The sequence below is a fragment of the Lithobates pipiens genome, unplaced genomic scaffold (genome assembly GCF_037356315.1).
Source record: "Lithobates pipiens isolate NorthernLeopardFrog02 unplaced genomic scaffold, aLitPip1_a1.2 Scaffold_25, whole genome shotgun sequence".
Classification (NCBI taxonomy): domain Eukaryota; kingdom Metazoa; phylum Chordata; class Amphibia; order Anura; family Ranidae; genus Lithobates; species Lithobates pipiens.
Genome location: NW_027507787.1, coordinates 177,616,650 through 177,635,033, shown reverse-complemented (window position 1 = coordinate 177,635,033; position 18,384 = coordinate 177,616,650). Strand labels below are relative to the sequence as shown.

The following is an 18,384-nucleotide window of genomic DNA, read 5'->3' as shown; positions in this document are numbered from 1 at the left end:
TGCTTGGTTCTCACAGCTCCGTGAGCAGAGAGTCGGTGACTGTCAGTCACCGGCTCTCTGATCTGCCCCCCAATGCTTACTGGAGCGCTGAGCTGTGGAGGAGGTGAGAGTGGTTGGCTCAGGCTTTCAGTGGCTTACTGAGAGTCTGAGCAGGGGTGCCGGTCCAGGCATGTGGACAGATCCCGACTTCATTGTCATGTTCTTACCTGAGCCTGGACTGGATCTGTGATGTCAGCTGACAGCGAGCTTCACGGGTCACAGGAGTGCAGAACGAACTGCATTCCTGTGATCCACAGAAGTACAGCTAAACAAGTAAAAAAGGATGCAAAGATAAAATATAAAAAAAGATCCTGGCATTAACAGCGCTTGAAAAACATATAACCAAAGATGTTAAAGTGCAAAAGTGCAAACTATACCATACATGAACCCAACATTCATATATAATAATGTCCCAATGAAAAGTTCATAGGATAAATGCAGTGCTCCGTGATCCCTCAGAAACGTTGGACTGCTTCAATGGCTATACACCATCACCAAAAGAAGAAACCTTGTGCTCGAAGTGGTCCCCTTTAGTAATGCACGTAATGGGTTAAAAATGAGCCTTAAAATCCCCAGAGAGCACTACATATGCCGCTAATCTGGACTGAAATCCTTCCAAGAACAGCAATCCTATTGTGGGTAAACCTAGACTCTGCTTTATATTGCAATCTGAAATCCTGTTCTTGCATACACCACAGTGATTGCTTAGAATTGCTCACCACACCAGCCACGCAAAGAAAAAAGGGATTCTCATAGCATAACACAGTTTTTATTTGGGCCATCCCCACACACAATACTAATATGCTTACATGATTAAACAAGTCAAACAGCATTAAAGATATTTGCGTCAATACCGCACAGCATTTGGTCAGTTCTCACCACTTCCTAAGGTGTTGTTTGGATTTGGTGAGACCCAGGAAGACACACACTGAGGCTGGTAGACAGGACAGCTCATGGACATTCTATAACGCGCTTCGTAATCACGTCTTCCTCAGAGGGCGACAGCTAAACAAGCTTTTATTATTTAAACTTCTTTTATTATTACCTCTTCAATAATAAACAGCTCTTTAAAGTGGTTCTAAAGCCTCAAGGTTTTTTTACCTTAATGTGGGGCTTGGGAGCTTGCCTGGGAAGGGAAGAGGAGCCAGGAGCATCGGTGAGGGACCCAAGAAGAGGACGATCAGGACTGCTCTGTGAAAAACCATTGCACAGAGCAGGTAAGTATAAGTATGTTGGTACTTTGATGCTAAATACCGTTGTTATGGCAGCAGCTAGCTGCCATAACCCTGATATTTTCGGGAACGGCGTGTGTTTCTCTTTAAGATAAAAATGTTCTCCACGGTGGATTCACCACAAGATCATTGGTGGTGGGAGAGGTGCCCACCCCCCTTCCGCCATGCTCCGGTCATCTCCGCAGCTTGCTGGAGCCGCCAGTAGTGGCGGAGACCATTGTGTCACCTCACTGCCTGGATGCCGAGTAAGGGGAAGATGGCCCCCGCTCATCTCCATAGCATTGGAGAGTGGAAACAATGTCAAACATCACTTCCGCCCAATGCGCTTAAAGGAAAATTGTCCCAACGAGCTCGCACGCAGAAGTGAATGCATACACGAGTAGCCCCCACATATGAAAACATCGTTCAAACCACATATGTGAGGTATTGCTCCGATTGTTAGAGCGAGAGCACTAATTTTAGCACAAATTTTAGCCCTAGACCTCCTCTGTAACTCAAAACTGGTAACCTGTAGACATTTTTAAACGTCGGGTATGAAGATTCTTAAGGGTAATAGTTTGTCGCCAAACTATTTGGCACAATTTTGAAGTGTGACATGTTGGCTATCAATTTACTCTGTGTAATATTATCTTTCACAATTAAAAAAAAATTGGGCTAACTTTACTGTTGTCTTATTTGTTTATTCAAAAAAATGTGTTTTGTCCAAAAAAAGTGTGCTTGTAAGATCGCTGTGCAAATACGTGACAGAAAGTATTGTAACAACCGCCATTTTATTCTCTATTGTGTTAGAAAAAAATATATAATGTTTGGGGGTTTTAAGTAATTTTCTAGCAAAAAAAAAGGTAATTTAACTTGTAAACAACAATTGTCAAAAAGAGGCTTCGTCCTTAAGTGGTTAAAGAAAAAAATCTTTTAGAACCACTTTAATGTAGATGTAATGATCCTTTTATAAAGCCAGAGCTTTACTACAACAAAGTTGCTTTGCCTAAAAAAGTTGACACTCACTGCTGCCAAGTTCAGCAACCATTCACAATTATTAAGTGAGGGTAGACAAATTATAGCTGTCTTGCGATTGGTTGATTCTGCAGACCATTACAATCTGCATTGTTTTATAAAATGAAGCCCTTAGTATATAGTAGTAATATTGCAAAATATTACGGAACAAGATAGATGGTAATAATTTTTTCATGACAAAACCTTCTTTCCCAAATAAACACTGTGTCCTTACTTCAATGATGTATTTCATCTGCTGTCCCAGGTGAGGCAAACCTTCCACATCTTTCATTGCTACTATAGGAAATGAAAGTGATTTAAGTACAGCTGAAGCTCTCTGATAGGCCTTGCGAGGTCCTTTATTTTCCAAAAATTCACTATTTTCTGCCAAGATATCAAAAGCAATCTAAAAAAGAAAATGGGGAAAATAAATATCTTCTATAATCACACATCATGCATTATATAAGTATGCTCTCTGTTATATACTGTTTTAAGTAAAATGTTATTAGCTTTGCAGGCAACTCTCTAAAGAATACCTAAACCCGATCACTAAAATCGCATAAAAGTTTTACCATGTTAATATGATTTTAAAAGTTGTTTTCGGTCTTTGTTGCATTTGCAACTTCAAAAGATGCTGCCATGTAGGTTGTTGTTCAGAGATTTTCTATTATGTGGGGACAATTTCTCCCAATTGTGTTTCTACGTTGTCAGGTCCACTTGGGGTGGACAACTGCTTTAAAGAAATTGGGCCGAATGTACAGAAGAAGCTTTAGCTCACTTCTTTAAGCTTTTAGGAGGCATCAAGTTTCAATGAACTTATTTTAATTGAACAAGGTTTAAATGTTTGTTTAGTCCAGGGGTGCGCATACAAGGAGAAACACCTACTTTACTCAAGGAGAGATACTTACTTTATCACTGGCTTTGGTAGACTCCATGCAAACAGTCCCCTGTAGGCTCCTCTTAACTTTGAACTGCAGTCACATGCCTGCAATCCATGGTTATTATTACACAGACCAGGGCTTCAGAGAGAGGAGGAGAGTGCCAGAGCCAGCCAAGTAATAAGTCAGGTAAGTTATATTGTCTGTGCATCTACCCCCTAGACAAACACGCTTTTAACCCTTGCAGTGCAGGTTCCCCCACTACAAGAGTTATTTTGTCACATTCCTAGGGTTCAGGTGTAAAGTTATGTCTATCAATTTTTTTAGGGGGGTTTTGGGGAGAGCAGGGAAGGATTCAAACCCTGTCATTTTTTTTAATTGTTTTCCTGGGGCTCTTTGGGAAGCCTAAAACCCCTGTTAGCATTTTATTGCTGTCTTCATCTCCATTGTAGATTTCCCCCACATTGTAACAGAACACCAATGGACGTATCAAATTAGTCTATTGAGTTCTATTATTTTGCTTATTGTTCCTGATTATGCTGCTGGGGCAACAGCAAATGTATGGCCTCCTGTGTCCATAGATATATTTTGAAGAGGTATTAAAGCGGTTGTATAGTCACAATTTTTACTTTAACCTACAGGTAAGCCTATAATAAGGCTTACCTGTAGATAAAAAGAATATCTCCTAAACCTGTACGGTTTAGGAGATATTCCCCTCGCAATGAGCCGCTCACTTCAGCGACGCATACACACAAGGGATTCTTGGCTGAAAGCCCGACAGATGCCAGGAAGAAAACTCCCACGACTCCGGCCATTCACAGCGCCGAAGATGCGATACCCGGAAGACGCGCCAAGGGAACATGTCAGCTCCCTCTGCGTGGACCGAGTGAGATGCCGGCACCTCGTTCTAAGGTAAGTATTTCATAATGAGCTAGTATGCGGTGCATACTAGCTCATTATGCCTTTTCCCTTGCAGGTGTAAAAAAAAAAAAAAAAAGTCAGCGGGTTTACTCCCGCTTTAAACGTCACTAGCTATCATCATTATCTACCAATTTAGGCTCACATCAAAACTAACAGTGGCTACAAAGATCTACCAGGTATATTGCAGTAGCCCTTCTTACTGTAGGTCCATAAGATCTAAAGCAAGCTGTATTCAGATGATTGCTATAAGCTCTGTTCGAAGAACAGTATATGCCAGAGGTACTAAATTAAAATTCACAGGGGTCTGGTCGGAAAAATTTTCTTACAGCGGAGGTCCGAGTGTCATATTGGTGCTATGACTCCACATGATATCTTCCACATCACAGCCTCCCATGTAAATCGCAGCCCCCCCCCCCCCCCCCCCCCACACACACACACACACCTTTAGTGCCCACACACATTACACTTTGTGCTTTTTTTTCTTTCAACTTTATTGAAATGTCAAAATACATTTCATTAAATTTTATGCACCGCAGCTCAGTTGCGGTGCATGGAAACAGTATGCATTTTACACTGCACGGCTCAGCACTCAGGGGCGCTGCTGCAGTGTGAACAAGACACATAGAAAACAATTGTTTTCTATTCCCCGTTGCAGACACCTGTGTTTTGCTAGGCAGACAGCACCAAGCATTAAAATCTGCAAATTGGGATAATTTGTTTTAATTTTAGTCCTTTTTCTGTATATTTATAGAAATCCCATAAAAAAAAAAAACTATGAGTGGGATTCAAACAATGTTGAGATGAGTATTTATGGTTCAGAAAACATGAACTATCTCTCCTTTTTCTTGTTTGGTGGTCTCTATAGTTGAAATGCAGTCCTGCACATTGTAGACCATGCAGTCATTTGCCTTAGGAGCTACATGAAGTACCCAAGAAAACAAATCATACTGTAGCAATAAGCTGTAATTAAAGCTGATTTCCAGGAATGCAGCTACTTTGTAAAAACTGCAGGCATACCATGATTTAAGTCCAATGAGGTGCCTGTCGCCTCATAGGCTTACCTCTTTTACTTACATCTGACAGGTTTTTTGTGCTCCAGGAAGATAACATGCAGAGCTCCAACACTGCTCACCATAGTCTCTGTTCCTTCAAGAGCAGAGCTGCATTGCTATGCCTACCCCTTCCCTTCTTCTGCCCATTCACAGAAGCCTTTCTATTATGTGAAGTCATTGAAATACAAAGGCTTCTGAGAATAGGAAGCAGAGGAGAGGGGCAGGCATAACTGCTCTGTGTGCTTCTCTCCTCTCACAGCTGACAGCTGGAATGTAACCTACCGGAGTGCAATAAGCCTCTTACATATAAGTAAGAGATAGGTCCCTGAGGTGACATGTGCCCAATTAACTCAAAGTATGTCTCAATTTTTTGCAAAGTTGCTAAATTCTTAGGATTCAGCTTTAATTAGAAAGTCATACCAGACTAAGCTAACGAAAGGCCAGCACATGCAGAACTAAAAAGGATCTGCTTTAGGTAATGTGGAATGCCTTTGAGCTATAGGAAAATAAATTAAAGAGTTTCATATAGAAGAGCTGCTCCTCAGTGGTCTCCATGACAGCTATGGAACACTTGTTACAGTACCTGATGTTTGCTCAGATGATGAGGTTACCATTCAATGGGGTGCAGCTGTGCATGGTAGCCAATCAGCTTCTAAAGGCCTGTACACACTAAGAAAATCGTAGGAAAATGTCCGAATGGCGAACAGGCGGCCAACTATCTTATCATTTGTATAGTGCTTTCCACAGTCGATTCCAAAGGTGAAGGCTAGGTCATTTTTAACGTACGAGAACACATCAGATTTTAATTTAACCGCTTGCCGACCAGCCACCGTCATTTTACTGCGGCAGGTCGACACGATCCCACGAACTGAGTAGCTATACGTTGGCTCGTGGGATCAGGATAGCAGGCGAGGGTGCCATGATGACCGCTGGCCACGATCGATCGCGAGCACGAGAGGCAGAACAGGGATGTGTGTGTGTAAACACAGAAATCCCTGTTCTGTGAGGAGTGACAGAGCGTGAGTTCCTAATAGCTAGAAACCACGATCTGTCATTTCCTCTAGTCAGTCCCCTCCCCCTTTAGTTAGAAACACACACAAGGGAACCCAGTTAACCTCTTGATCGCCCCCTAGTGTTAATCCCTTCCCTGCTTATTTAAAGCAATACAGAAATATTTACAACAGCTAATGGACAGTATATCATTTGAGAAGGAATAAGGGAAAGTTATCTACACTCATTTCTATATCAAACAGTCTCCAGAAAATGACCTATCAAAAATGTCCTTTATGTTCTTATCCTTGAAAGCAACATCCTGTTAGCATAAAAGTTCACCAAGCAAAGACATGCATTTACATTCAGAGGTAACAGCTGCATTATCACAAAAAGAGGCCACATTAGCAAAAGTAAAGAACACATATGAACTGTATCAGCTGAAGTGAAGTGAACTGGTTACCAGTGAAAGCAGAAAAACAATTAAACCAGTGGCAAAAAAAACTGACCCACACAGTCAAATAATGAAGTGTACTAGCTGCATAAGGGGAAAAACAATGAAGAAATATTTTCCCAAAAGTAGCAACAGTAGTAGTCTACCTGTTACATGGTAAAGATGAAGTTCCATATAAGCTTCAACAAAATCTAGCCCAACCAAGCAACAAATTTGGCAAAATGCCTAAAATACTCCGAACAGATAATTACACAGTATACAAGTGTCAAAAAACAAATTATTCTGAGGAAGCATGGAATTGAGTTCCAGAATACTGGACCATACAATCTAGAAAAAATGGTGTTGCAGAAAGGATGAGTCACACTTTATGTGAAAGTGGAAGAAACATACTTTTTTATGTGGATATACCAACAATATATTGGGCAAAAGTAATTATGACTGTCTGCTATTTCCAAAAACTTTTACATGGAAAAGCATTAGAGAAAATCCCATTTGAGCTAAAGAATGGAAAAGGCCTAACTATTTTTTTACAAATGATTGTGCTGAGGATTATACATGGTTGTTAGATTTTCAGTTGTGACCAGTGCCACAGGACCCCCCGCCTCCAAAATGTTTGTGACATACTGTATGCTGAATAGTGCCAATGGTTGTAATACACTGCAGCAAACTAAGGAGCTTAAAATTGGCGCACACATGTGGGGCTAACATTGGCAAAATAAAAAATATCCCTGCATCATTGATATCACTGGAAAAAAAAAATATCCTTACGTATGTGGTGTCACTGGAAGAAAAAATGTTCCAGCATCGGCCCAGCATCAAATGTCCTTGCAACCGTAGTGTCACTAGGAGGAAAAGAACTGTAGCAAATGAATTACCAAAGCTGAACTTTCTCCAGGAGAAAAGAAGACCAATGGCCTAGGGGATGAATAAGCAATTGTTTTTGTCCTTGTTAGAACTAATTGGACCATTTTTCCTTTATCCTTTATCGCAAGGATAGAGAGGGTAAAAAAGGGGGAGGGGTATGCCTATATATCAAGAATAATGTACACGTGAATGTGAGAGATGACATCACTAAGGGAGCTAGGGAGGAGGTGGAACCCTTATGGGTAGAGCTCCAAAGGAATGAAGCTAAGGGGAAAATAATACTGGGAGTATGCTATAGACCCACTAACCAGAGGAAGGAAGGGGAGACGGATCTCCTATCACAATTTGGATTAGGAGCAAGGATGGGAAGTGTTATTATAATGGGGGATTTTAACTATCCAGACACAGACTGGGAGAAGGGAACCACACATTCATATAAGGCTCGCCAATTCCTAAATGTCTTGCAGGACAATTTTATGAGTCAGATGGTAGACGTACCAACTAGAAATAAAGCTTAACTGTATCTACTGATTACCAACAATACAGACCCGATCACAGCTTTGGAAATAAGGGGCAATTTAGGTAACAGCGATCACAGGTCAATTGACTTCAGTATAAATCACACAAATAGGAAACATAAGGGGAATACAAAGACACTGAATTTCAAAAGAGCCAACTTCCCTAAACTACAAACCTTGCTATTAGGTATAAATTGGGATAAAATATTAGGAGCAAAGAACATTGAGGAGAGATGGGTTTGCTTTAAGAGCACTTTAAATAAGGGCATTAGCCAATCCATTCCATTGGGTAATACATTTAAAAGAGCGAACAAAAGTCCTGGATGGCTTAAATCAAATGTAAAAATGCATATAAAAGCAAAGGAGAAGGCCTTCAAAAAATACAAGGTTAAGGGATCATCAGCATTCAGACATTATAAAGACTGCAACAAGAAATGTAAGGGTGCAATAAGGACAGCTAAGATAGAATATGAAAAACACATAGCGGAGGAGAGCAAAAAAAAAGTCCCAAGAAATTCTTTAAGTATGTAAACAGTAAAAAAGGTAGGACAGGCCACATCCACACCATAAAGAATGAGGAAAGACATCTGGTTATAAAGGATGGCAAAGGTATTGAATTTATTATTCTCCTCAGTCTTCACCAGGGTATCGGGGGGTTTTAGTAACCAAAACTGCAGTGTTTATCCTCATGACACATCACAGGAAGCACCTCCATGGTTAACAGAGGATAGAATTAAAATTAGACTTGAGAAACTTAACATTATTAAATCACTGGTGCCAGATGGCTTGCACCCGAGGGTACTTAGGGAACTCAGTCAAGTAATTGCCAGATAATTTTTTCCTAATTTTTACTGACAGTCTACTGACTGGAATGGTGCCAGCTGATTGGGGAAAAGCCAATGTAGCACCAAAATTTGAAAAGGGCCCAAAATATATCCCTGGGAATTACAGAGCAGTTAGCCTAACATCAATAGCATGTAAACTCTTGGAGGGGATGATAAGGGACTATATAAAGATTTTAGTAATGAGAACCGTATCATCAGCATGAATTCATGAAGAATCGTTCTTGCCAAACTAATCTTTTAAAATTCTATTAGGAGGTGAATTGCAGTCTAGATAAAGGAAGGCCTGTAGACGTGGTGTATCTGGATTTTGCAAAAGCATTTGATACAGTTACCCATAAACATTTACTGTACAAAATAAGGTCCATTGGCATGGACCATAGGGTGAGTACATGGATTGAAAACTGGCTACAAGGGCGAGTTCAGAGGGTGGTGATAAATGGGAAGTACTCGGAATGGTCAGGGCTGGGTAGTGGGGACTCCCAGGGTTCTGTGCTAGAACCAATCCTGTTTAATATACGACCTGGAGGATGGGGTAAACAGTTCAATCTCTGTATTTGTGGACGATACTAAGCTAATCAGGACAATAACTTCTCCGCAGGATGTGGACACCTTGCAAAAAGATCTGAACAGAATACTGACATGCATTAAAAAGGGGATTAATTCCAGAGATAAAACGATAATTCTCCCGCTCTACAAGACTCTGGTCCGCACCTAGAGTATGCTGTCCAGTTCTGGGCACCAGTCCTCAGGAAGGATGTATTGGAAATGGAGCGAGTACAAAGAAGGGAAACAAAGCTAATAAAGGGTCTGGAGGAAATTAGTTATGAGGAAAGGTTGCGAGCACTGAACTTATTCTCTCTGGAGAAGAGAGGCTTGAGTGGGGATATGATTTCAATATACAAATACCGTACTGGTGACCCCACAATAATACAGGATACAACTTTTTCACAGAAGGGAGTTTAACAAAACTCATGGCCATGCATTAAAATTAGAAGAAAAGAGGTTTAACCTTAAACTACTTACTATTTATCTGCCCTTAGACTAACATGGAGCAGTCAGTTAGGTCCACCTGATGCTCTTTCATCTGGACCCGATCAGTTGCTCAGTGTTGTCTATGCCCACTATGTCTAAGTCTATGCCTGCTTATGTAAAAGGAGGGGATTTCCCCTCATTTTGAAACGGTTTCTCCTCACTCCTTGCTGTGTCTTTGGAACTGGAAGTGAGGGAAACCTCTTCAATAAGATACAGGCAGGAATTAAAAAAAAAACTTACAGGGCTTTTAACCATTACCTACTCTATGCAAAGTTAAAAAAAAGTCTTGGTTAGAAGTAATAGATATTAAATATTCATTAGATATTTATTATGAAATGCAATTTTTTCTCTCTCATATGACCCATTGACAGCTAATAAACACAACTTTTGTACCTGTAAAGACAGATGACCACTGTTTATAAGATTACCATGTTAGTAGGCACTACTATGTATAGTATGTACAATAGTAGGGGGTCAAGTTTAAGAACAGCTTGCAAATCACAGCCTGAGCGAGTGAAGCTTAAGGTAACCTCTTATATGGCTGTATTGTGTCATTTGACATTTGGGTAATGCTAAGCTGGCCCTTTCTCGTGAATCCTTCACTCCTTCAAGTCCAGAGGGCACATTGCTTTGGAAACAAATTTCTAAAAAATATAGCCTCACTAAAATAGCATTGCCAAATCAATGCCATTTCTATGTATCCGGTGTGTTGAACGGGCAGTTATATATGATAAACACATTGCACCTTGTGATTCTAAAATGAGCTCAACTTTAATGTGCTGCTTTTACTTCTTTTTATATGTATAATACGTCTCCAGACAAATGGGACACTTCACACTGCTTCAGGCAGCTAAAATTTTTTTTCCAGAGGGCTATCAAAATAAGAGATCGTCTACCCGCTTCTACATTGCTACTTCCAGGTTTTATTTCACAGCTTTAAATCAGTTTTAACCAGCTAAAACACCTGCATATACCTAGCTAGGTTTGTAATAGCCATCAGGCTAGAGTACAAGTTTGGGGATTAACTACTTCTGGACCTGTAGGACAGAGACAGGGGTGAATTTATGAATTTATGCATATATCCACAAAGGCCCATAGCTCCCAGCTCAACCTCATTTTGAGGGATTGTTCAATTTTAGAACTTCTCTATTCTGCTATTTTAATTTGTTTTACTTCTATTTGGCTTGATGTACAGATCTCTATGTTAAATGTAATATTTAATTAACAAAATGTTTTGATGCATTAAACTATTAATTTAGACTTTAAATGATTGGATCTGTAATTTTACAATGTTTAACCAATCATTTTTTTGCAATTTTAAAATGTGCAACCAATCATTCTTGGCCAATTGATTTATCATGGTCTGCATAACTAGCGGTGTGTTCTTTTCCCACATACTTTGTGCTAAAAAGTGTCCCTCTCTCTGAATTTAGAAACTTGGGAGGTATGCATAGCATAGAGTGACCGAGCCTCCCACATATCATGCTATTGAAAGTCAGTGATAGCGCTTCGATTGTACAAGGGTAGTGCTGGGTGAATTCATTCACCAAGGACCATCTTATTCAAAATTCAGAAACCTATACAGTAATACCTTGGATTACAAGCATAATTCTTTCCAGAACAATGCTTGTAATCCAAAGCACTCATATATCAAAGCGAGTTTCCCCATAGAAAATAATGGAAATTCAGATAATCCGTTCCACAGCCACTGCTTGTCTATGTAAAGGTGCGGGGCGTCAGAGACACTCTGAAACACTTGGAGACACTCAGAGATCACTAGGAGACACTTGGAGACACAAGTTTCTCCGAGCATCACCAGCGCCCCCTCACCTCTGGCCAAATGCGGTACTGCACACCCCAGAGGTTTGAATCCTGCTCGTCTTACGAGATAACTCTTGCAAAGCGAGTCAGGATTTTTTTTTTAAATAGTTTGTATTGCAAAACGCTCATAAACCATGTTACTCGCAATTTCGAGGTTCTACTGTACTTAGAGGTGACTCCCATTGAAGTCTATGGTGACAGATCTTGTAATTAAATTATGGCGCTCGTTAGGGCTAATAAGCAAATGATTGTCAAATAGAGGCATGAGAAACTGGGCCCTGCCATGGAGGACATGAACAGATACAAAATAATTTAAAAAATAAAGGGTATTTTCTTGCAATTTTAAGGGCAACATTTGGAATATAAAAATCCATTAAATAACATGCTTGGGGGATGTACAGAACTGTACAATTTTTACCAACATCCTCAGTGACAGTGTATATTGGCAGTGCTATGAAAGTTCTTTTTTCTCTATTACCATTAGCTTGGCTCATATTTAGGAGCACCTCCCAAATCCAATGTTATTCACTTTTGAACAAAAGGCTTTTTTCATTTTGCTTTAGAAGTGCCACATATTTTTTCATCAAATAGTATTAGACTTGCCTGGTGGATTGAAATCAGCTTGTAGTTTGCTGCAGCTGTCCCTGTTCTCACTGATAGAAAACTGCCCTTGCCAAATTCTATGAAGCCTAATGCCCTGTACACACGGATCCGTCGGATTTTGGCCCAAACTTGTCTCGCATACACACGGTCGCACAAAGTTGTCAGAAAATCCAATCGTTCAGAACACGGTGACGTACAACACGTATGATAGGACTATAAAGATGGCAGTAGCCAATAGCTTTTGTCACGTAATTTATTCTGAGCATGTATGGCACTTTGTCCGTCGGAATTGTCTACACACAATCAGAATTTAAACGATCGGATTTTGTTGTCAGAAAATTTTAGATCCTGCTCTCAAACTTTGTATGTTGGAAATTCAGATGGAAAAAAATCAGATGGAGCCCACACACGATCAGATTTTCCAACAACAAGATCCGATCGCACATTTTCCGTTGGAAAGTCCGACCGTGTGTACAGTGCATTAAGAAAGTCAGATGGTACAGAGCATTTTTAAAATGGCTCCAAAGCCTAAATATATTTTACTTTAATGCTTTTCCTGCATTAAGGTAAAAAATGTATAGGTTGTAGCAGGGCTTTTCTCAGAGAATAGGTGCAGGAACTCAACCATGCCCGCCACACACACATACCTGCCAAATGGCATCAAATAGTAGCTCCTCCCTCTGCATACAACCCCCTCCCTCCACTGCCCTCATTTTCTCACCCCTCCTTAAAATCTCCACCATCTGTCATATGTCTTACCTTTGTTGCAATATTAAGCTGAAACACCTATCTGACTGTAGTACCTCCCAGCATACTATACTATACTACAGTCACTTGCAAAGGAGATCATGCAGTAGGAGCATCAAAAACTGGTCACCAGGGAGAAAATGGAGACCACAGAGGGTGCAGCCTACCATGCACCCTCTCCTGCCCATGACTGCACTGAACCCTGGGCACCTGAGATAAGTTATCACTTGTAAACGCAGAAGCTGAACTTCAGTTTTACCAAATTATAGTGATGAGCAGGGAACAGAAGACCTGAGCCAGAGGTGGTGAAACTGAGTTCCCCCTAGTTCCTGCTGACAAAAAAGCCCTGGGTAGTAGTATCCCACCTCACCCTTCTGTATACTTAACTAAGTGCTCAATCAATTCAGCTCTGTACCCATTTGTAGCGGCTCTCCCCACTCTCATAGGGTATCATGTACATTGTACCCCTACACATTCACAAAAAAAAGTGTCAAAATGGTAATGACAGTAGACAGTTTGGGACAAGTCCTTTACTAAAAAAAAAAAAAAAAAGTGTTCCGCGATGTACCGCCATCTTCGATAACAGCACCAATATCCTGAGAAAAAAAAAAAAGAGAAAAACTCTGCCTCAATGGGAGGGTTTATTTTTCTCGGGTCATCTGCGCTGTCATCAAAGATAGAGTTACATCGTGGGGCACTGAAATGGTTTCTGACAGTTTGAAATGAAATGAACATTCAATTCAAAGGCAACAGCTCTGGTGGAAGTCCCTGAAGTCAGCCTGCCAATTGCACACTCCTTCAAACTTGCTACATCTGTGGCATTGTGCTGTGTGAGAAAACTGCAAATTTTAGAGTGGCCTTTTATTGTGGCCAGCATAAAGCACACAGGTGAAAAAATCATGCTGTCTAATCAGCATCTTGATATGCCCCACCTGTGAGGTGGATGGATTATCTCGGAAAAGGAGAAGTGCTCACTAGCACAGATTTAGACAGATTTGTGAACAATATTTGAGAGAAATAGTCCTTTTGTGTACATAGAAAAAGTCACAAAAGTGTTGCATTTATAATTTTTCTCAGTGTATATGATATAGTGGCACAAAATGTAGATTGTATTCATATTTTGGCATGTTACAATATCAGCTTACAATGGTGGCACACCAAGAAAAGTAGGAGACAGGAGCACAGATGAATGAATGAATGAAATACTTGTATAGCGCACAATGCAAACTGAATCGCCTCTAGGCGCTGTGGCGAGCTTTGATCATCTGCTAAAAGAGGAAGGTCTTGAGTTTTTTCCTAAAAGCCAGGTGATTTTCTTCCAGGCAGATGTTGATTGGTAGAGCATTCCATAGCCGAGGCCCTTGGACAGCAAATCTCCGATCCCCCTTGGATTTATACCGGGCTTTGGGCATGAGGAGGAGGTTTTTGTTGGCTGGTCGAAGACTGCGGTTTGGTGTGTAATGATTTATTTTCTCCATTAGGTATTGCGGAGCTTCTCTATGCACGCATTTGTGGGTGAGGCAAAGGGTCTTGAACGTGATCCGATTTTTTACGGTTAGCCAATGTAAGCTCCTCAGCGAAGGAGAGATGGATTCCCAGGGTTTTTTTCCTGTTATCAGCCTTGCCACCATGTTTTGGATCAGTTGTAATCGCGCAAGTTGATATTGTGGTAATCCTATGTAAAGCGAGTTTGCGTAGTCCAGTCGTGAATTAATGATTGTTCCAACTACCACTGCTTTGTCATTCTTTGGGATAAAAGGGATGAGTCTGCGAAGCATGCGTAGCAGATGGTGAGATCCACTGACTACAGATCCTATTTGCGCATCCATTGACATTTGTGCGTCTAAAATAACCCCGTGACTCTTCGCTTTGGTCTTTGGGGAGATAGTCTGCCCAAAGACGGTTGGTGGAGACCAGGAGGTTTTGGTTGCGGGCTTATGATTTGGGTGTAAGATAAGAAGCTCTGTCTTTGATTCATTCAGCTGAAGGGAGTTAGTGGTCATCCAGTCCTCTATTGATTTGAGGCAGTTTTCAAGTTGTTGTTGGTGATCTTTTTTTCCATTGATCCGGAAATAAAGTTGCGTGTCGTCAGCGTAAGAGTGGAAGCAGAGATCTGAGCATCTGATGATTTGGAGGAGTGGGAGAATGTAAATGTTGAAGAGAACGGGTGATAAAGGAGAGCCTTGAGGGACTCCGCAGGTGACTGCCCGAGTTTCGGAGAGGAATTTTCCTAGTTTCACTGTCTGTGACCGATTTCCTAGGAAGGACGCAAACCTTTGGAGATCTATGTCTTGGACTCCGGCTACTTCTGTGAGTCGGACGAGTAGAGTATTGTGATCTACTGTATCAAACGCTGCACTTAGGTCTAGCAGTACGAGGAGACACGGCTCTCCGTCATCTGCTGCTTCGAGGGCGTCATCCCAAATCTTGAGGAGAGCTGTTACTGTTCCATGACCCGGGCGGAAGCCTGATTGCAGCGGGTCCAGGAGTTTGTGAGTATCCAGGTGAAGTTGTAGCTGATGTACTACAGCTTTCTCCATGATCTTAGAAATGGTGTTGAGGCTTGTAATTGGCCTACGGTTGTTTGGATCCTGAGGGTCCAGGTTTGGTTTCTTGAGTAGAGGTTTGACGATGCCTTGTTTGAGGATGCTGGGAACAATCCCTTCGTGGAATGATCGGTTTATGAGGTGGGTTATGGTTGGAGCCACGATGTCGGAGCATTCTTTCAGTATTTTTGTGGGGATGATGTCAATAGGTGAGGTACTGTCACGCAGTTTATTAATGATGTTTTTTGCAGTGTCTACGGTAATTGGGGATAGTGAAAATTTCGGCGGTTGCGGTATGTTGGTGCAGACATCCTCTTTATGTATTTGCTGGCTGAGGTTGGATGTTTTCTTGGGGAATCTTAGACCTCAGCAGAGGAGGATTTTGGCTGCTCAGTGCAATTCTTTTGTACAGAGCAGGTAAGTATAACATGCTTGTTATTTAAAAGAAAAAAAAAGTTTAAGCTTTACAATCACATTAAATATCAAGGCTAGATCCTAATTTATTAAAGGAAAATAGCACAGACTGGGGCTTTACTACAACAATTACTGCAAATGATTCAATAGTGTAAAACTGGTCAGCAGCAGGACAATTTTAATGAGCAAGGATAGGCCCAAAGATCCCAAGCTGGGTTTTACTATGAGACTTAAAGTGATACCAAAATCCATTTTTTTAAATTAAAAATAACAAACATGTTATACTTACCTGCTCTGTGCAGTGGTTTTGCCCAGAGAAGCCCAGATCCTCCTCTTCTTGGGTCCCTCTTCTGTACTCCTTGCCCCTCCCTCCTGTTGAGTTCCCCCATAGTAAGCAGCTTGCTATAGGGATACCCGAGCCGAGCCGCAGCTCCCTGTGTCCATTCAGTCTGACTGACTTTGACAGCAACAGGAGGCAATGGAGCAGCACTGCTATCTCAGCCAATGAGGAGGGGAGTTCCGGGCAGCTGAGACACTCCGACAACATCGGTGGTTCAAGATGGGGCACAGGTAAGTATTAGGGGACTGCTTCACACAGAAGGCTTTTTATCCTAATGCATATGTAGCACCCTGAAGGTATGTAGGTGGGAGTCCTGGGAGTTGGCAGTAAATATTGGGTGCAGAACCAGTGGAGTGAACTGTGGAATGGGCAGTGGAAAAGAAGTTGCTGCAGCCAAGAGGGCTGGCAGGGCCTGAATATGGCTTACTGGGCCCAGTAGCCATGTGTAGAACAGCTAGCACCAGAGACTTTTTACTTTGCTACACTATAAGGGCTCGTGGTCCCTGCCTACAAAGGGCAATTGCTAAAGGCCTGGCTGAGCCACTGTCAGGCCTAACCACTTTGTGCTAGCTGTGCCTGAAGATTAGAGAGGAACCGCTGTGCTGGAGGAGAGAAACTGGCGATTAGAGAGGAAGTGATGTGCCTGAGGAGAAAAGAGCATAGAGTGGAAAGGAATCGATGTGCAGGAGGGAGGAGAGATGGAGTGTATAAACTGGAGTGTATATAGTCATCCCAAGCAAGTTTTGTCAATTCTGATGGGCATCCCATATTTCCCTTACCTCATCCAAGTTCAATCGCCTTAATAAAACAAAAAAAAGCAAAGATCTCTGACTGTTCCATGTCTCTGAGTGACTGAGAAGTGAATGCTGGGCTGGGCAAGGTGATGGGAGAATCACAATATCTAGCAGCTCCTACGAGGGTACCAATACACAGAGAATGCATTAAGATAAAAAGCCTTCTGCCTTTACAGCCCCTTTAAGATACTGCAGAGGATACAGTATAATTGAAAGTAGTGATCTATGTAAAATTGAAAGCAGTAAGACAGTTTTAATTGGGGAAAATATGTCAAACTGGTGCATGCCTAACTTTTATTTTATCTAATGGAATGGAAGGGGGTGCAGTAAATGTGGCTGATATAATGCGGGATGGTATAGGTGCACAGTGTTTTCTTTTGTTTCAGATGATACAGTGAACAAAACACAACTTCAAGGACAGGTGGTTAGTAACAAGTTAATACTCCACTTTGAGCACCCAAAACTAGCACATTTTGTCAGTATAGAGGTTGTCAGGAGTGGTAAAGGAACTGTGTCATATAGGGATGAGCTTCGTGTTCGAGTCGAACATACGTTCGACTCGAATATCGGCTGTTCGCCCGTTCGGCGAATTCCGAACGTTATGGGCCGTTCGCGCCAAATTCGTGTGGTGCTCAAGGCCCACAATGCACTGCGTCATCGCAGTGCATTGCTGGCTCATGATTGGCCAAGCATGCACTGTGACCCCGCATGCTTGGCCAATCACAGCGCCAGCAGTGAGGAGAGCCATGATTGGCCACAGGCAGGATGCCTGTGGCCAATCATAGCTCAGGCTGTGTAGTACACGCCCCACACTATATAAGGCCGCCAGCACGCCGGCCTTGTGTAGTGTGTTGGCGTCTGAAGCAGTTAGTGGGTGTTCTGTGTACCTTCAACACAGTACACACCGATCGTTATCGGCCGATTTTCGATCTTGCTCTTCTGTAGTGGTTGTTGTCTGCTTGCCCTGACCGCAGTATACACCGCTATATTCACCTCACCTATATAGCTAGTGATCTATATTTTATAATAGAGCTTGCAGTCAGTAGTGTTAGGAGCTTGTGCGTGCTGTCTGCGTGCTCTGTACCCAGTACACACCGCTATATCCACCTACATAGCTCTTCTCTATTTGAGCCCACTTGCCATCTGCAGGAGTTATTGGAAGTTGTGTGTGCCTCCAGCACAGCACAGTATACATCTGTATATACCCCTTTATCTCTGGTGTTCTATAAAAAAGGCATCTGCAGGAGTTAGTGGGTGTTTTGTGCCTCCAGCACAATATACACCTGTATCTACCCTTTATT

General features: G+C 41.7%; 1 protein-coding gene across 1 annotated transcript in view; it reads right to left on the bottom strand.

Annotated features, from left to right (window-relative positions):
- Positions 1-18,384, bottom strand: part of DNTT (DNA nucleotidylexotransferase) — a 618,183-nt gene that overhangs the window by 436,790 nt on the left and 163,009 nt on the right. The window contains exon 4 of the mRNA XM_077455236.1: positions 2,500-2,670. Coding sequence (XP_077311362.1) covers positions 2,500-2,670 — 171 coding nt within the window. The remainder of the gene's footprint in view (positions 1-2,499; positions 2,671-18,384) is intronic.